The sequence below is a fragment of the Parasteatoda tepidariorum genome, chromosome 11, assembly GCF_982258835.1.
Source record: "Parasteatoda tepidariorum strain Cologne lab strain chromosome 11, Ptep-v5.0, whole genome shotgun sequence".
In the NCBI taxonomy this organism is placed as follows: domain Eukaryota; kingdom Metazoa; phylum Arthropoda; class Arachnida; order Araneae; family Theridiidae; genus Parasteatoda; species Parasteatoda tepidariorum.
In genome coordinates, this window is record NC_141765.1 from 76,044,483 (window position 1) to 76,065,930 (window position 21,448).

The 21,448-nt window shown below is 27.6% G+C and overlaps 1 protein-coding gene across 4 annotated transcripts in view; it reads left to right on the top strand.

The window, feature by feature from the left end:
* The window catches only part of LOC107452152 (ankyrin repeat domain-containing protein 27), a 133,836-nt gene that overhangs the window by 110,622 nt on the left and 1,766 nt on the right, over positions 1 to 21,448 (top strand). For all 4 annotated transcript variants that reach the window (XM_016068468.5, XM_016068467.4, XM_016068466.4 and 1 more), the window contains one exon: positions 18,156 to 18,204. In XM_016068468.5, the coding sequence (XP_015923954.1) occupies positions 18,156 to 18,204 (49 nt within the window). The remainder of the gene's footprint in view (positions 1 to 18,155; positions 18,205 to 21,448) is intronic.

A 21,448-nucleotide genomic window follows, 5' to 3' on the forward strand; every position in this document is an offset into this window, starting at 1 on the left:
ACGAGAACTATGATCTTGCTCCAAAGAAGAAACGATTATTTCTTCTTCATAGGATTCGGATTATTTCTTCTTGATTATATTATATAGATTATTATTTTGATTAGTAAAATTTCTTAAGATGGGCCAGTTTTAAATTCACCCCATCATAATCTAGGATCGAAACTTGACTAAATTTATTGGTTTTTCTGAAATTAACAATGGATATTTGGAGGCCATATTGGAATTTCCGAAAGAGATCCGAAGTTCGGCATTTCGTCAGTCCCGTGAGTGTCGGATTTAGGGTCCTATTACTTCCTCTTCTGTTCGCTGAAATTACAATTGCCGATGTTCTGCAGCAGATCGCGATACCGGCGAATATTTCGTCGACTTCGTTATTAATTTTTTTTAATAGTCTTTCTCTCAGAAAATTATTTAATCTTAAATAACTTTCCTTGAAAATTTTTTTTGCTACTAAAACATATTTCGTCGGAAGCCGCCGCATGTAGGAAAAAAACAACTTTTTTTTCCATAGCGCCGCGGCGCTTCCGCCGAAAAATACGGTAATATGTTCAAATCAAGGTATTAAATATTTCTAAAACTGTTCATAATAAACTGGTTTTTATTTCATTTGATTAATGCTAAAAAATCTAAAACTTTTGTTCATCTGCACAGCAACATACCGATAAAAGCTTTCGCTACTTCTTATCTATTAAGGCAATTTCATTTTTACAAAATATTGTTAGAATAATTTATACAAAATAATTTATTTGATTATTTATTTTTTAATTTTGTCTTTTAATAAATCTAAATATTTTTATCTTAAATTAATCTAAATATTTTTATTACTTAATTAACATATCTTTTTATGGTAAAAAATGCATTTTTTTTTATTTATAATTTTTCCTGAACATAAAATGTAGTTTTATTTTGTTAAAAAAAGCAATGAATTCAATATTTAATAAAATTCAAATAAAAAAGAAAGAAGAACTGAAATTGTTTTATAAATTGAACTTGCTTAATCAAAAATTAACACGTTAAATTGTTTTATCTAAAGTCTTTCTAGGAAAAGTATATTATTATTTTTTAAACATTTATTGTGTGCAATATTTAAAGTATTATAAATATATTAAATATGCAACTTTAAATTTTATAAAGAATTTATAAAACGGATTTTATTTCCATTTACAATTACCTTAAATATAGTTTTTTTCTTACAATCGCAAGTTGATAGGAATTATGAAATTAATATTTCACACTGCATAATTTCTAAGTTGAGGCATAACCTTCAAGCAGAATTTCTTTATTTAGTGACCCTTTACTCCATGACCATTAGATACTATTTCATAGGATTGTGAGGATGTTTTTCCTTAATGCTTTACTTTTGTCTAAAATTGTAAAAGAAGCTTAAATTATGCTAGGCCTCTTTTCTGCTGAATGGCACTAGATAAAACCAGGACATAGTCAAGTCTGACATGACCTCTGGTAACTATATTTCATAGCACTATTAGTAAAAATTCCTGGAAAATTGGTTACAGTGTCTCAACTATCAACAATATTACATGAAATCTACAGTGTAACAGAGAAATATAAAGAAAATTTCATTTGTAATTTCTTTTCATAAATCTGATACATCAACCCATTTTCGGCCGAAAGTGTGCAAATGCACCATTTTTTTAAATATTTTTTTATTAACACTATGACAAATATTTTTCACCAATTTTATTTTCTGCTATTGTCAAGGGTTCTGAAGACATCTATAAAATATTAGTAATTCAATTAGAGTAAACACTTTCCGTTGAAAAATTTTTAAACTACTCTAGCTTATTAACTTAAAAACAATTATTGACAAATGAAATTTTTTGAAAATGTTTAATTATTCCTTTTGAGATTTATCATATGATCTTATGATATATTAAAGTAGCAAGTCAGAAAAAAACAAAACAAATTTCATAAAAAAAAAACAAGCGTTCAACTAAATGGTTTCTTTATTGGTTTAGTGAATGGTGCTTATGTGTACCATTTTATTTCTTAAGTAAAATATAATTTTTCATACATGAAATTCTTTGTCTTAATGAATGTAATGCAAGCATATTTCAATTGTGATGGCATGTCTTTAGATCATACTCCGGGATGTTCCCAGACCGTCGCCAATAGCCCATTGTGCAGCTCTAGTGCGACGTAAATTAACAACAACAAGCAAGCATATTTAAATTAAAATAACACCACATTTTATAAAATTTCTAAGCTTGGCCTAAAATGAATTAACTTAATTTATGAAAAATTCCAAATATATTCCTAATCCTCCTTGATTTTTTAAACACTGCGAAGGAAAGTAATTTTGTTGCTATACAAATATTTCAGTATGAAAAAAGGATTTTTATTTCATCATTTCTACATATACCCAGTTTTATCCAATTAGGAGGAACAATACAGAGTTTCCATAGAATAACCAATTTCCCCTCAAAAATATAGCTTTTTTACATTAATTTTTATTTTATTTGATTTGATTTATTATGCAAATACAAATGTAAGCAATTCTGTTTAGGAAAAGAAGAAAACTTAGGAATCTAGTTTTGTAAACTATTCTTACATTAATAAAAATTTTCTAGATTTAAAATTTTTTACAGAATTTTTTCAAAACTTGGTAATTTCCCATTGGTGGTCACTCAATAAGTCAAGAGTAGTATTGAATTAAAAATACTTTTTAACAATTATAAGTACCTTAAATTTCAACAAAATAAAAAATGTTTACTGTCCTTTCCTCTCTAGCATTTGCTTTGCATTCCTTTATGAATCAAAAGGGTGTTTTTCAAACATCTTTTATAATAAAACAAACATTCAAATTTTTACATTTAGCTACTTTTAAATAATGGTAGATATTGTTGGTGTATAATAATGGTATACATTTGTTCTTCATGAAAAGATATATATAATTAATTAAAAAAGACAGCTTTCTAATCTTTTATTAACACTTAATAGTTGCCACCTTTTCCTTATTTTGTAGAACATTTTATATTTATTTTTTTAATGATATCAAGAAAAATGCTTTAATTTTTGATTTAATAAAATCAATTTAAAATTATCTGCCCTAGAATGAAAAAGAAATAATTTAAACAGCTTGATATTTTTTTCAATATCAATGTAAGTTTTTGCGACATTTCTAAAAAAATTCTGCATACATTTGACTATTAATTTTCATTTCACTACCATCAGAGAATATTCGCAATGAAGTAAACAGAAAATAAATTGAAAAAAAAGTGAACAAATGAGCATTCAAATCTAAATTCTGTTCCTGAATGTTAAAAATGTGTAAGATAAACTCACTGAAGAAAAACATTATGCCACTAGTTCTTAGCAATTAATTCAAAATCTAATTAGAAAATTAAATAATAGTGTCAATGAATTTTTAACAATTTACAATACACTTTCAAATAGTTTTACCCAAATGAGATTAACTCTGCTTTATAATTTTAAAAATTTATCTTAACAAACAAAATGGAATTTATAGTGTAAGAAACAGAGTCTATAATAATAAATATCAATAAATATATATTTTTTAAAGATCTTCCATCCGAATGATTTTAAAAATTTATATTATTTTGTATACATTTAAAAAAAATTTATAACTAAGATTATTAAAAAAATATTTTTGCAATAAAAATGTATTTTTAATATGTATGTGGCAATAAATATCTTTCAAATATAGTAAAATATTTTATATGAAAATTAGTTATTATATTTTAATGATGTTCATTGTAATAGAAATATAAATGAATAGAATTGTATTTTTGAGTCTGCAACAGCGACAAAAATTAAACCTTAGCAAATTCTTGAAGCTGGTGTGATAGCGATCGTTAATAGTTGCAACAGAGGTAGAGAGAAAGTGTGCATGCATTAAGTCAGTTTAAAGTTACAGTTGGTATGAAGATCCCTTTAGTTGTATCGACTTAAATAAGATTTTATTCAATTTAGTGTAAAAAAAAATCAACATTACATCACTTGTATAGATTAGGAAAGTTTTCCTCACTCCCTTAGCCTCCTCCCACTCAGTAAGTTGTAGATTGAGACCTCAGGGAAAGGTGTGAATTGATTTCATTAAGGCTTCTTTTCCAGCAAATTGTCTAGTTTTGGCAATGACATTGTTAATGACATTGAAAGTTTTGCGAAAGTTATAACCTATTTTAAGATCACGCCAAATATACACTACACATTTTTTTCAGGGACTATTTATTGATATGCATTCACAGAAATATATACTCTTGTGATTCACTGTTGGTACTAGTAGATTTTGACTGCAAAGTTTTTTTAAAAAGATTTTTGAATGACTTCTGATACAAAGGTCCTTTGAAAGTATTTATTTCTTAATAGCTAATAATATCCCAGTAAGCACACACCTCACGGCAAACGCAAGGCCGTAAACTGGCATTTTCGGAACGTTAACGGCAAAAGGCACAATGGGGTCCGTTACTGTTGGTTTTGAGGCATTATCGGAAACAGCGGTATAACTTGTCACTCATATAGGCCAGGAAAATAAAAGTGCTGTTTGGCCGTTTGCACTTAATTGGTTACAGGACCTTCATACGTATACCATGAATTAATTGTAAAGTTACAATGAATTATTTTATTAATAATTAATAAGTGTAGAGTTGGTAAAAAAAATTGGTCATTAACTCAAAAAGATGAAGAAAGAAAATAAAAAAATAAGCGAAGAATAAAATATTAAGCATATTTTATCGATTTTGTTTTTCTCCTATCTTTTAGCATAAAGAGGCGGTGATATAATTTGTCACTTATACAGGCCCGAAAATTAAAAGTGTCATTTGGCCTTCTGTTATTAATTGGTTACAAGACCTTCATTATATGCCATTATTAATTTTAAGGTAACAATGAATAGATTGATTAATAATGAGAAAGTGTAGAGTTGGTATAAAATTTTTTTATTTTTAACTCGAAAATTTTTTAAAAAAAAGGAATAAAATCCATAAAATATTTAGCATATTACAATTTAAAAAATGCACTTTCATTATTCTTTAAAATTTGCAGAACTTTGACATAAAACATTAAAATGTTAGGATTTTATTAATTTGCTATAACCTAAATATGAATTCTGGAATTGCTTATGAAATATTTTTGAAAAGCAATTCAATTAAAAATTCGATTTGAAATAAATATATTAAAATTTTTAAATAAATATTTATAAGAATTTTTTATTCTAAAAATCATTTCTCGAAGTATAATATTTAAATCCGTTTATATTCGTTGTTTTAAAGTAAATATTTTTGATAAAATTTAATACTATTTCCCTTAAAAATAAAATTATTATAACTTATAACTAGAACAATTCTTAAATTTATTGAAAAATGTTTTTATTTTTGTTTTAATCGCTTATTATAAAATTTTTAATTTGTTGTATTGAACATGCATTTTAAAATAAAGACTTTTCTTTTATTAGATAAAAGATATTTTTTTTTAATGTTACATGATTCCTAAGAATTTATTATTTTAATATTAGATGGTAAAAACATGTAGTACTTGTTTGTATTACTAAATTTTAGGAAGAAGCCTGAAATTAGCTACTATAACTATATACATATATAATTATACCTTTTTTTAAGCCTTTTTTAAAATCAAAATTAATACGCAATTCAGAAATGATGAAGATATTCAGGAATAATGAATATATTTATAGATAAAAAGTACTGTCAATTGCTGAAATCTTCCTTTCAATCATAAATTTTTTTAGTTCAAAGTAACGATTTTTTATGAAATATACTTTTTTATATTATTAATTTGCAAACTTTAATCACAATTTAAGTATTATGTTATAATAAATGTTAAAATAGGACATTTTTAATTTATATAAATTGTTTTCATCTATTTAAATGTTTATTTTAACTTAAAATCTCAGTTTAATTACTTAATTTTTAAAAACAGGATTCAGAAAGGGTTTTAAGTATTTTGCATAAATAAAATGTGTTTAAATTTTTTGAATGGTTAGAACAAAACTCTAGTATAATAAACTCAATAATACTTTTTTCAAAAAATTTTGGGGCCATATTTGAAAATAGTAATTGCTAAAGAAATTCTGTTTTTAAAAATTCATTTTTAAATAGTAAAAAAATATTTGGAATTTTTATTAATTGAATTTCAAAATATTAGACAATTTACAATAAAATGATTTACTGATAAAATGATTACTGATAAAATGATTTTATTTTAAATTTTAGTACAGAATATTAATGAAAATCAAAATTAAACTTTAAAAATGCTCCACATATTTATTTTTCATTTACATAGCAAAAATATTTTTTCATGTAGCATCATATTTATGTTTAAAATAATTTTTAAAAAAAATATGTAAATAAAATCTTTTAAATGTCATATAGAGAGGGCACGGTTTATTATTTTTGACGTGTTTTCAAAACCTTCCGATAGATGGCAGGAAAATTATTTTTCTAGCTTTCACATCATTCGAAGCCAGAAATGAACAACAACAAAAACTACCTCCTCAGAAAAAAGGGAGAAAGAGGGATTTATTTTCTTCAGAATTCAAAAAGATTAGAACAGTTAGTTTTATATCGCTAAAAATCAAGATAAGAACAATATCAGATTATTTTCTTTTAAAATATTATGGCAAAACAACAATATAAAAGAAAATGGAAATCCCTTTCCATAAAATAGCATGGCTTAGTGATGGTTAATAAAATTAATTTCAGCTAACTAAAGCTCTTTTCATGTCTTTTTTCAGTCATAGATGACTTAATACTGTCAATAATATTCTAAATAAAACTTATTTTATATTTAATATGCTATTTTTTAAAATGTAACGTTATTTTTATAAAATAAAATTTGCAAAAAAAACATTATTCGTGGCATAATTTTTTTTTAAGTATTAAGTATTCTTATTCTTTGTGAGTGGAAAGCTTTTTAAATTTTTCCCATGAAGGAGAAAAATACTAATTGAGCTCTAAAATCAAAAATTCGTTCTTTTTTTAATTGAAACTATAGAATTGTGTAAGGAAGGTTATGATTTATGGGGACAGCTCATCCATGCTATCCACTACAACAAATCTTACATTAACAAATTAAAATGTCATAGAGCAAATCAATAAAGTTTTATTTTAATTCATTACAAACTTTTTTTTATTTTAAAAAAAATAGTAAAGAAAGTTGATTTTTAATGCTTTAAACTTTCATGAAGAAAGCCTTTTTATAAATAAGCCTTTCTAGTTCAAATGAAAATTACTTTTAAAATGAATGTTGTTTTTCTTATGGTACTAGATATTTATGTGGTAAGAGATTGAGTGTTACATATGAAAGCATCAAAAAATGAGCTGCGAGTTAAGTAAATTTTTTCATTATGTCGGGATAAATAGAGTAATTTGAGTAAATCTATTTTCTTTTTTATAATATTCTGTTTTTTATAATACCATTCTTTTTAAAAAGAATTTCTTTAAAAAAAGAACTCAATAACTCGAAAAGAAATCTATGACTAAAATTAAAAAAAAATAATATAGTTTGAAAATCAATTACTTAATTTATGGTGAGCTTCTTAAAAATTCCTGAGGAAATATATAATAATTGTACCAAGGATAATCATATTTTTTGTCACTAACCCTAAGGTGTATTGAAAATACTGTTATATAAAACTGTTATGTGTTCTATGAAAGTACTGTTTCCCTCATGATGTGCTGATGATTTTTTTTGCCTGCTCTTCTTTTTTTTCTTTTTCTAATTTACAGTAAAATTTTCACTAACGTTTTCTTGACTTATCACTAATTTAAGAAAAATTCTCTTTTATGAAAAGCTTAACTAAAATATATTAATACACTTTTATAACTCAATATCCTATCATTTATTACAGGGCTGTAAGCAAGGAATAGAATATGGAAGGGGCTTAAACTACTCCCGAAAAGAAAATAATTGACAAAAAATAATTTCCCTTGCAAAATAAGAAATTTTCCCTATTCATGAAATAGTAAATGTTTCCCTTTGAGTTTTTAATAAACATTTCAACCATTACTATAAAAATAATCTTAAATACTTATGTGAGAACGTTGTCTTACAATATTTCTTTTTTATTGATTAATAAAAAAGGTTTGACAGAAGATGCAAAGCAAATATTTTGCATGCAATGATTTGCATATGGAAAAAAAATTACTTGTGAGTATAACGTTATAAATTGAAGATAAAAGCAAGATAAGTTAATTAGGAATTTGTAATTGTTAAGAAATGCGATATTATATATTACAAATTTAAATCCCTTCCGAAAGAAAATCCTGTCTACGGTTTGATAAATAATATTTTAAAATGTATAAACGAATGATAAAAGCACAAAATTATTGACGAAAGATCCGATACTTTTTATCTTGCTGTTGAAAATTTCCTAAATTATATATTTTTAGCAATAATACACAAGTTTCAAGTGAAAAAAACCAAACAGCAAATCCAAACTTCTCTAAAGAGATAAGGCGTGGGGTTTTGTACAGTTGCTTTGCTGTTGATTCTCTAGAATCTCGCCAAAAAACATTTACACGGTGTCTGTAAACTGATAATGAGGCGAGGTCGTTGTAGGGAGCCCCCCCCCCCCTTGAACTTGACCTTCAAACCTTAAGTTTTCGCTATTCATATCAAGCTGAGAAGAAATTTATAACTCATGTGTTGCGATCCTATTATAGCATAAAATGTGTCCTTCGGAAAATCTTTAATACAAAAATAAGCAACTTCATTTTACATTAACCAATTAAAGAGCAGAATAGTTTTTTTAAACTAGAATTATTTCATTTTAAAAAGTTTTATTTTAAATTCAAATGTTTTAATAGCAAATTAGACTAAAAAAAAAAATTACAATTTTCTCCCCTTAAATTTTGCTTTATAATTAAATTTATAAATAGAATTTAATTCAAGACTTACATAGTACTCGAATTAAGGCGGAAAACAGTACAAGAGTCATAGCGTAGTTTAAAAAAAGTTATAAATTTTTTCTGCTACTAAATCAATTTAATATTGAAATCAAAAGACGTATAGAAAAATTACTCCTTTCCCAGTAACTATTGAATAATGAAAGAAACATAACTTGCAGTGGCAACACAAAATATTAAACACACATTTAATCATTTTCAAAGCTGATTTGGAAGAAATGTTTCCTATGCATGCATTAAAAAGATTTCTTGCAACTAATTTTTTGGGGGAGTTAACGTGCGTGTAAAATGTTTTAAATCCCTGGAGTTAGTGGGAGAACCCATTTTGAAATATAAAAAGAACGTTAAGAGAACCAAAATTAGACCTTTATCCAGTTGAAATATTAGTATAGTTTCCAATTTATAGTTGAAGATACTGTATCTCAATATTTCAGAAAAGGCATAATTGTTTAGATGAAATAAAATTATTTTGTAATTAGGACATATTAGGAGAGATCTTTAAATCATGAACAGGTGAAAAATAAAGCGGTATTTCTTGCTGCCTATAAATGGCAATTTTAATGCTACAAAAAAAAAATCATATTCATACCTCCCTTTTAATTAGTGGAACTCTTTTAAAATTAATTAAGTAGAATTCGGATAATAATAATTAATGCTAATAATAACTTTTTCAGAAACACGCCTTAGTAGATAAATTACACATTATGCATATATTTCACTAATAAAATGGTTTTTAGATTGTGACATGATTTATACCTTGACTGCAGCAAATCATTTGCCTACAGTTTATCAGCCTCCACCGTCCGACTTTTGGAATGATTCTAAATGTGCATCATAAACTCACAAATATTAGTTTTTCATCATCGATTATTTTTAAGTATCCTTTTGTTTTTCTACTGGGAGGCTCCGCTACCCGTTCTCTTCGCTCATCAGCCCCAGTAGTTGCTTGCCATTCATGATTGTAGATCAAAAGAGGAGAACTGTTTATGTCCCCCTTTCTTTTATAAAATTACTATTGTATTGCCATTAGTTGTATTTTGAAGATTACTTAGTTTAGCAAATAAAAAACAAGGAAAATATCGGTTCTCACAGAGTTATTACACGATAAAGATGCAGTTTCAGTCCGTGCACAAATTTTTTTTCATCTCAGAACCAGCTGCAGTGGACATAAACCGTTCTTTCTCCTTGTTCTTAAAACGTGTTTTGCTCATAAAAGTTGATTAAAAATCATTTTGTTTGTAAAATATATAACTATTATAATTTTCGCGTAAGCATATTTTATTATAAGAATCCTAACAAAAATTAGATGATAGCTGATTTGAAAATAATCAATTATGCTTGAATAAATAATTAAATTAAGAACAAAATGTGCGAGACAATAGCAATTAAAATAAATAATTTTTCTTGTTAATAATATATAATGATGATCTTATATGATATACCGGATCATATTCGAAAGTTTTATCTCTCTTTTTTCTTAATATTTCTTAAAACGTCTATATAAATGCTAAGATTTATATTTGGCAACATTTATAATTTTTTTTTCTTTTTTTGTAAATTTCTATGTCAAGGGAAGTTTGAAGTAATGAAAATCGCGTAAAAGATAAATTTTTCTACATTCCAATAGATGAATTTCCAATGTAAAAATATTTATTATGTAGGGGAAAAAACCTCAAGCGAAAAAAAACAACTCTGTATTAGTAACTGTTTTGAAATAAAAAAAAAACTTATTTTCTAACCTCAGACTGGAGCTAATAGTAAGGCAGAAAATAAAATTAGTTAATAGTTATAACTATGTTTATCATATATACCTTTTAACCTTTTTTTGTGTAATGGGACGGATAGTTTTAAAACTTCTTTAAATTTAATAACGCAAATCTCACTCTAAGCAATTTCAGAAGGGCAATCAAAATATTAGATATCCATATTATATTTAAATTTTTATCTGCTGTTCATTTACGCCTGGTATTCTCAAATGCAGGGATGAGATTTTTTCGCTTTTGAGCGGATTTCTGCTTTTTCCACTTTTAATTCTCGAATTTCATCCTTTATATGGAAAACTCCGATTATCTGAAAGTTTCCCTTTTTTTAAGATAAATATTCCGCTTTTCAGAAAATTCAGAGGTTGAAATAAAATAATAGTATTTATTTCCGATTTTCAAAGGTAAACAGAAAATTCGAACTACATCCGCTACCCTTCCGCTTTTATACTTATTTTGGCTATTTTCTCCGCTTTTACCTTCAGAAGATAAGATTTTCCGCATTTTTTCCCGCCCGATAGATAGCTCGTATTTTTGTAATTCAGATGTCTCTGCTTCAACAAGCCTTTTAGAAGTCCCAAGCCCAGAATCTGCTAACATTTCGATTATTATTCACGCGATTTTAATATCAAACATAGCTTTTCGCTTTTAAGTGATTTAAAAGTTGCAGTTTGCGATTCTTATTCGCGAGATTTGAATATCTTACATTGCAATTTTTGTCTACGAGATTTAAAAATCCGATATCACGATTTGTATTTACGCTTTTTTAAAAACCTATGTAGTGATTCGTATTCACCCGAATTTAAATTCCAATGTCGTGATTTGTTCATGCAGTTATAATATCAAACATCGATTTTCGTATTTATACATGATTTTAAAATAAGGCATTGGGATTCGCATTCACGCGATCTAAAAATTATGCATTGTAATTCGTATTTACACAATCTAAAAATTATGAATCGTGATTTGTACAATATATACGTGATTTAAAAATTCTACAACGCAGCTTGTATTTTCTCATTTTTAAAATAGAATATCGAGTTTTAAATTCACTTGATTTCAAAATCCATTACCGTGTTTCATATCTACGCAATTTTAAAATCCAAGATCGCTATTTGTATTCACACGATTTTAAAATCAATTATCGCGATTCTTGTAAGAAATAAGTTTTTTTCTTGAATTAGTTACTATAAAGGAGACTGTTTTTCTATCGACAATTATTAGTATGTATAGGCATTACAGCATCAGCGAAACTGGAAGAGAATATATTAAAAACTTATATTCTGTGCTCGAAAAGAAGAACTATGATTTGTCAAAAGATGTTTGAAGATGGGCTAATGACTAAATTAATCACCAATCTGTTTCCCCTCATTCACAAGCTGCATTCGGAGCAATTTGACCTTTTTAAAGGATTAATTTGATTGTTTTGTGAAACATGAAGCATTTGCAGCAAATTAAACAAAAATAAAAAAAAGATATAACAAACACAACTAGTTATTAATATTTTTTTAGAAAAAGAGTTAATTAACTCAGCTCCGAAATTTAAAAAATAATGCTGTTATTTATGCCATAAAATGCTAAATTCTTATCAGATGAAAAATAATTATCCAAACAGTTGCTGATTATCATGTAATTTTTCAAACTAAAATAACAATTTTTGTATGTTAGAGTTGCTATATGTTTCTACTTCTCAGTTATTGATATGTTGCACAGGGTTCTTGCTAGATTAGATTATAATATGAACATAGCAGGGGTGCTACGCCTGCGCCGTTTACGACAAACTGAGACAAAACGGCATAACTGCGCCATTTTGCGACATTCAGCTCAATTTCTGCCAAAGCTGCGCCATTCTGAGACAAAACGTCCAAAATTTGACAAACCTGAATTCAGTTTCAAATATTAATCCGCATCGCCATGAGTCATTGGAGAGCATTTTGCCGTTCACGCCTCCTAAATACGTCATTTAAATGTCAGAAATTCGATTTGGCGAATCAGCTATTGGAATGCATATAGAATATGCGTTTCGTGTCTACAATTGGATTATGTACAGCAGTGAGTAGCAATCAGTATCGTATGCACGTGATCATGTAAAAAAAGAGGGTATTCTTCCCTTATACTATTGGTTATTATCTTGCTTTTTCTTCTTAGGAAACTGTACAGTGCACATAATTATTCAGGGATGAAAGACTTCTGCGAAAAAGCGGAAATCCGCTTTTTTCTCCCAATTTTTAAAATTTCCGACCATGTTCCAAAAACTAAAATTTTTTAAGGAGTCCAATTAGAGAAACCCAAGCCGCCGGAACGATAGTCGGATTACCGCGACTTCCGCTATAGAGTGGAAAGGAGTCTAAGCGTTTCGTTTCGACCACCGATATTTGATTTTATTGTTTTTGTTTGGCTGATTTTCGGAATTTTAAATATTAGGAACTGCTCTGGAATATGCTAAAATCGCGATTTTTAATCAGACGATTTTAATATCAATCATCGATGTTCGTATTTAACTGATTTAAAACTTACGTGTTGCGATTTTTTTACGCTATTTAAAAATCGTACTAGCAATTCCTATTCACTCAATTTAAAAATTCAATATCACGATCTGTATTCTCGCGAGTTTAAAATCCAACGCCGCGATTCGTATTCACGCATTTTTAAATCCAATATTGCGATTCGTTATCACGCAGTTGTAATATCAGATCTCGTTTTTCGTATTTGTACTCTATTTAAAAATTAGTCATTGCGATTCGTATTCACGTGATCTAAAAATTATGCATCGTGATTCTTATCTACGCGATTTCAAAATTCAATATCGCTATTTGTATTTTCGCGTTTTTAAAATCCAACAGCGCGATTCTTATTCACGTGATTTTAAAATTCAAAATCGTGATTCATATTCTCGCGATTTTAAAATTCAAAATAGTGATTCATATTCACGCGATTTTAAAATCCAAAATAGTGATTCATATTCACGCGATTTTAAAATCCAATATCGTGATTTGTGTTTTTAAAATCCAGCAGAGCGATTCATATTCACATGATTTTATAATCCAATATCGTAATTCATATTCACACGATTTTGAAATCCAATATCGTGATTCATATTCACGAGATTTTAAAATCGAATATCGCGATTCATATTCACGAGATTTTAAAACCCAATATCGCAATTCATATTCACGCGATTTTAAAATCCAGTATCCTTATTCTAGAAAGAAGTAGAATTAAGTTTTTTCTTGAATTAGTTACTGGAAAGATGTAATATATTTTTCTAGAGTTGTTGCATTCAAACAATTACTAAGTGCATTCATAATTACATTTTATGATTGTATATTTAGCTATATAAATTAAAAGAACATAGTCAACTAACTGATCTTGTGAATGCAAGAAAGTACAATCTACTAGTCAATGCCAATTAACTAAAAAGTTTACTTTGATACTTAATAAAGGATGCAAGTCATTTTAGAAAGAAAAGTATATTTATATGTGTCTTTTTTAATTGTTTATAATAGTTTTTATATATTTCTGTTTTGATATAAAAATGTATATATATATAATTTTTGGCTATTAAGTGCTCCCTAAAATTTTCTTGAAAAATTCCTACCCAAAATATTTCAAAATTTCACTGCACCTCCTGAATTCTATCAAAGAGTGGGGGTTTTTTGTGTTATTTAAATTTTCTTAAACTCTAATTATTTAATTACTGAATTTCTCTTTTAATTATTGAAATCTGTAGACCTTCCATTGTAACTGAATAGTTACATATTTTGAGATGAAATTTGAGCTCAAAATAAAATGGGTATTTTCCCTTTTGAATTACCAAAACTAAATAGATATTTCTTTTTAGAAAGTTTACATCATTATATTTTAAAAAATAAGAAAGTTAAAATTTACTTCGTAAAATTCTGGAACAGATACTATTCATTGGCATAAATGATAAATGCAATATATATGAAAACAACAGAGTCCACAAAACAATTTTGTGGGCTCTTATAATCAATCATATGCAGGTTTTTTAAAATCCTAGCAATAGTGAATGTATGTATAATTGTAGTACTCCTAGTATGCTATTAATGGTTTTATGGATCCTGAAAATTATCTTTATATTGTTATCAAACTGATTAATAGTAATTTTAGCTGAGATAAACTGAGTCAAAAAATAATTTTAGCTGAGACAAACTGAGCCAAAAAGAGATTTTAACTGAGACGAAATGCAATTTCTGGTGAGACAATTTGATATTTTGCGAGTAGCACCCCTGACATAGTGATTCCAATTGTAAAATTTTATTTTATTTTCTAAGTAATTTAAAAAATCAAGTTACTGATATATTTGTTATAAATCACGTATCAGTATTTATTAAAAGAAAAGGAATGTTAATGTATGTTATCAGTAGTTTTAATTTGCTAAACCAGGCAATTTCTCTAGTAATAATTGTCTTCTTTATATGAACTGAAGAAAAATATAATTTCTAGCTTTATTTTTTCAATTGATAATTTTACTTTTCAATAAATGTTAAGTATTGATGTAATTATTCATATATTAATAAATTAGTACACAATTTTGCGTCAATACATAATTATTTATCATCTTAAATTGTCTGGAATTTATTATTAAACAATTGCATGCACATAAAATATACATGCACATAAAAAAGAAAAATTTGCATGCACATAAACTAGAAATTCAGCTTTTTTGCCTTTTGGCCAATCTCATCCCTGCAAATGAAAAGAAAATATTGTTTGCATACAATTTTAAGTCTTACTTTTTTATATTTTGAAATCATTCTATTTGATAATCATAAAAAAAATTGATAATAAGGTATATTATAATCTTTTGCTTCATATTTTAACATACCAAAATACAAAGCATGAACGGAATATTGCAAACAATTCAAATTTCCTCAAATGCATACACTTGGGATTATTTGAATTCACTGCTAAATATCTATTATAAATAAGAGTCCATTTATTTATTTCATTCATGCACTCCTATTCATAATTTTTTTTTCATGAATTTTTTTGCATAGCGTGGTGTTGAATAAAAAAACTAAACTAAACTCACCGGCGTGACAGCCCTTGAGGGCCAAGGCCTACTGTGCCCATCTCAGTTTTCTTGACCTTGGGTTCTGGGGTGCAGCAGCAGATGTTCCGGTCAGGTGGTCAGCCGAACGCGGAACCCCCAGTGTTTAGTTCCCAAGCATCCTTGGTACTCATTTATCGACCCACTGAAAGGATTAAAGGCTGAGTCAGGCTTGCCCGGCCCACAGATCGAACCAGGGACCTGTGGCACGACAGCACGAAGTGCTACCGCTCAGCCACCGGGCGTCGGTGTTGAATAATCGTGTAAAATTTAATGAATAAAGGTAGGATCGCCCATCATAACTGCCTAACTTTACACCATCAGATTTCCATACATTCTGATCACTATAAAATTTCCAAAATGCCTATTCCTGATATTTTGCTCAAAAATACATATGGTTTTTATCAATCCTGCATTTAAATTTTGTGGGCTAGATATCTGATAACGTGGACATTTAAATCATTGATCAAAATAATAAAAACTAGTTAAAATATATTATTCAATTTAATAAAATTAAAACATTAAATTCCTATTCACTTAATACATTACTAGAAAAGATTGATCACTACAACTTAAAAATATTAATGTGATTAATGTCTTGATGTCTTAAAAATAAAATAAAAATTTGACGATTTTTAAAAATTTCAAAATTTTTATAGGATATTAGAAAAGGAACTAAATGTATTGGTATAATTTTTGTTGCTGTTACTTATGCCTCTTGCGAATACTAGCAAGCCTGCTTTTTAAGCGATTTTTAAGGCAGATGATTTGTTGCTTGTTTTTACTATGTTATGTCTATGGCCAAGAATACGACTTCAGCCACATACACATCACAGCCAGTTTTACAGGGTGGACTTATACTCCAATCGTTCATCCACATATCGTAATTTTGACCTGGGCAAGAAAGCGATTAATCTCCAATTCAGTACCTTAAAGAGATATTGATTTGTTATGGGAACTTTGAGGACTTAGTAGCCTCGACAGATTTAACATGCACCAGATTGCCATTTACATTTCCCTACATTCCCTCACCGAATAATTGCCATGAACAACTCCATTCTTGTATTGTAATATGAAGAGGAGGAACTTGTTTATTTTCTTTCTTTGCATGTGGTAAAATAAATAAAATAAAGATTTATCTAATAATCATGGATTCTCTTTATTTTAGTCCTTTTATTTTCAAATGTTGTAAGCTTTTTTTTTAAATTCTGCCTTAACTTGGAAAAAAATTTTGATTTTGCACCTTTTTCAGATCATGTACCTATGGCATTTGCCATACGTGCCGTTCCCTGGATACACCACTGTCTGTAATGGATACATAAGAAATTATATACATGATAATTTTTACTTTTATCTTATTCTTCTGTATTTCTCCTATTTTATGTTTAACTGTATTTTTAAAATTTATTTTTTATCTTCAAACTATCTTTAATAGTGTTACTACTGCAATTTATGGTGAATCTGCTATGAATCTCAGAATTTGCTATTCTAAAGATTGCACCTAATTGAAGTGTCCAATGTCCCATCCCTGGTATTATAAACTGCATTGTAACACCAGGTCAAATAGATTGAATGTTGGCTCATTTGATGGGATTCAAAGCTTTCAAGCATGGATTTATAGCTTAGGAAACAATAATATAGAGTAAAACATGAGAAGAATATAATTTGGTAATTCTTAATAATTGAAGTGTAATTTATCTGCAGTGGGAAAAATTTCATTGTATGTATCTTTAAAATTAACCCCTTTTTTTGTTGAATTTCTGAATATCACGCCTTCCACATTTTTTAAAATTAATTTAAACATCGTGTATTATTTACATCTTTGCATTGGTCTCTTTCACTCTTGATCTCTTTCTTTTCTTGGTCTGGTTACTCTCTATACTGTATGCAGAACTTGGGACAAACGGACTTTTTGTGGAAGTCTTTGTACTTTAAGGTTTAGAATAACAGTTTGATTGTAGCTATTTAAAATATAATAAAATTCTAGTTTTATTAAAATGAGTCAGTAATTAAGTGAATGTCGATTAAAACCAACGTTTTTTATGTTGTGTTATAAAATACAGTTTCTAATTAAATAATTTTGAAGTGGGTATTAAATCTTTTTTTTATAAATTCCCTGTAATTAAATAAAATACATTGTTTTCTCTTGTAAGTTTTTTTAAAATTAAATCAAGTTTGTTTGGTCATCTGCTACTTTAATAATTTATTTTAATGGTGTATTCATTCAGTTAAAAGAGAAGGAATAAATTGTGATATTAATAAGGTTAATAGGGAAAATTAATGAAGCAGTTGATATGAGGTGTATGTTGGAAAACAAAACCTGACTATAGGGGTATTTTTCCTGGTTAAACAGAAAGAATTATGTAGTCTATTATTTCATATCCAACAAAAACATAAATTTTCTGATTTTTCTTTTCACAGAAAGTGGTTCAGGAAAAGTTGCATCAGGAAGACAACAAGAAAATGTTGGGTGAGTTTTTGTTATCAATGTAAATTTGTGGTGCAAGAAATAGTGTACAGTGATACCTCAGTTAATTGGACACTCTTGGGAGTGAAAAAATTGTCCGTTTATGACAGTTGTCCATTTACGGAAAGGGTACCCTAATAAAGAAGTTTAACACTGTAAATTGTTTTTGGAATATTTTCAGTGATATAGAAATAATTGAATAATCTACAATAACTATCTACAAGGGTATTTATTTAAACTTTTAAAAAATAATTTTTCTACGCAGAAAGAATATATGAAAAATCTCTATATAAATACATAATTCTAGTTGTGGCTACAGATAAATTTATGTAGTTTTCCTATTAACACAGATATTCAAGTTAGTTATATGATACTGAATAGGAGCTGTTAGTCCTCAGTCAGTTTCAATTATTGGGTTTACATCCCCTAACACCTACCCATCACTTGATAGGAAATATGGTTAATACCTCCTTGAAATTAAACCTCCCCCAATTCACAGAAAACAAAAGAAATCAGTGCTTACCTGTAAGCTAAGAGGACCTATGGAGTTGATATATTCACAAATCTATTAAGCATCTGAGTAAATGTTTAATTTATATGAACACCTCAAAGTTTTGTTCTCTTTTACCCAAGCTGTGTTAAATTCAGTCTTCTACAATAAATTCACCAGAAATTTTCAGTGGGGAAGAAGCATTGAAGCTTGTGGGATCTCATAACCTGTGTCATTCCTATGAAAAGATGCCGCTGTCTGAATGAGCATTTTCTCTTCTTGCTTTGCATAGATAAGATTGATTATTTAATAATGATTTTCATTTATGCATTATTTTGATTGCATTATTTTTAGTTACAGAAAAGGAAAAAAATTTACATGCTTTAAAAATGGCGATAAGTTACATATTTTTTTGGCAATTTAAAGCAGAATTTTTTTTTTCAAGTTTAGAAAAAATGTTTGGTTTGATGAGATAGAAAATAATATTTCAGGGCGAAGATGATTGTCTGCGTCCGGTTATGGGAGTTTCCACTTTGCTGAGAATGTACATAATGGTTTATTGATAGAAGATTATGGGGTAATTAAAAAAAGTCCGTATTGAGAGGTCCATTTCACAGGAGTGTACATAACAGGAGGTTTCACTGTATCTCTCTATAAGTAGTGAAACCAAGAGAAAAAACTATTACTAAATGATTATCTAAAATAGCGAAATAAAGCTATACATAAAAATAAGGCAGCCAACACTCAATATAATGACCTTTGTCATTCTAATGAAAACAGAAATTATTATGGGAAATTGCAATCATACAAATGTTGAGTAATTTTAAAAATGTTGATATATTTTTTTTTAAAACTACCTTCAAGTGTGTAATAATACATATTCATTTTAGTATTTATCTTAAAATTTATTTACAAGCAGTAAGGGTAAAAAAAGGAAAGAAAACCTGTAATGATTAAAGAAACGTTTCTCTTGTATTTAAGATAAAATTAAGAAACAAATAATAAATTGCAATGGGTAAACAAACACTGAATAGAGAATGGCATGTCTAACTGTATGCTCAAGTATACTAACTGTATAGTCAAGTCTGAACTTCTCAAATTACCGTAATTTATGGAAGAAACGCCGCGGCGTTTAAAAGTTTTACAATTTTAATTGCGGCGTTTACGATATTTTAAAAATAAATTTTACATTTTTCAAAGAAAAATAAATATTTTTAATCAAAATAGTTGTGAATTATGGCAAAAGATGGCGCCACTATTGATGACCCACCCCCCTTAAAGAAAGTGGGTTGATCTCAATCTAGTTCCCGCCAAACCGCGTGGTTGATAGCTCTTTCACATTTTTTCTCACTTTGTTACAACATGCTTTGTGGAGAAATTAAATTGCGGAAAGTTTTCTTTTTAGTATTTGCTAATATTTATACATCATTGTTATGGACGCGACTTATAAACTGATATCTTCTTATTTAAATAAAAGAGTTATATTTCCAAAAAATAAATAAATACAATTAAAAAAAATATTTATAAAATGTAAATATGTAGTACAGTATGGAACCCGAAATTCAGCACTTAATCCGACAATTTTTTTTTTTTTTTTTAAGAAATTTTTTTGATAAGAGAAAAAAAAATCAGTCATATTTTCTTTTTATTTGGAATTTTTTTCTCTTGAAGTAAGTAACTATATTTTATCTTTTAAAAATAAAAACATGAAGAGAAAAAATAATAAATCTGTGTCAAACAAAACATCTGTTCCTAAAGCAGTTTAAAATAAAGTGAAATTGAAAAGTAAAAACATCTGCATTTCCAATAAACAAAATAAATGCAAGTTGGGAGAGACTGATGAATCAATCTTGACAGCTGTGCTAGTGCTTTACTGGTTTGTCCCCCCACATTTCCCTCTTCTGTTTGACCATAAATTAGCCACACCCTTTTGACATTGAAACTTCTTTCTCACTTGGTGTACAAAATGAATGCTATCCCTTTTGCTGTTTTTTTTTTAAAAATTCGATTTATTTATCTTTTTATTGCTTATTAACTGTTACTTTTTTTTGTTACACTTGTTAACTTGTTTTGTTTTTTTATCGTTATTAGTTGTTTGCTTCTTTTTTGTAGTTATTCATTGTTAGTTTCTTGCCATTACTTGTTACTTTTTTTGTAGTTCCTTGTTAGTTTTTTTTTTTTTCGAGGTGAGAGTCTTTTGTTAAAACAAAATGTTATCTAAAAGAAAAAACGAGAACAATGATCTCGCTCTGAAGAAGAAACCATTATTTCTTTTTCGGATTATTTCATCTTGAATTATTTGTCCTTCGGATTATTTCTTCTTGATTATATCTTATGGATTATTATTTTAATTAATGAAATTTCTAAAGATGGGACAGTTTTAAATTCACCCCATCAAAATCTATAATTGAAACTTAGCTAAATTTATTGGTTTTTCTGAAATTAACAGCGTAATTGAATTATCGTAATATACGGGCGCCATATTGGAATTTCCGGAAGAGATCCGAAATTCTGTAAATTCCGAAATACGGAATTTCGTCGGTCCCGTGAGTGCCGAATTTTGGGTCCTATACTGTAATGTAACAAAAATCATTTATATTAAAGTAATATAAATATAGTTATTTAAATTTTTTACCTAACGATGGCACCAACAGCCGATTGTAACCTGTTGTTCTGAGCAGTTTGTCCAAAATATACAATAGCAGATTACATTCTTGATTTTATTATAATTATACATTTATAAATTTTAATTTATAT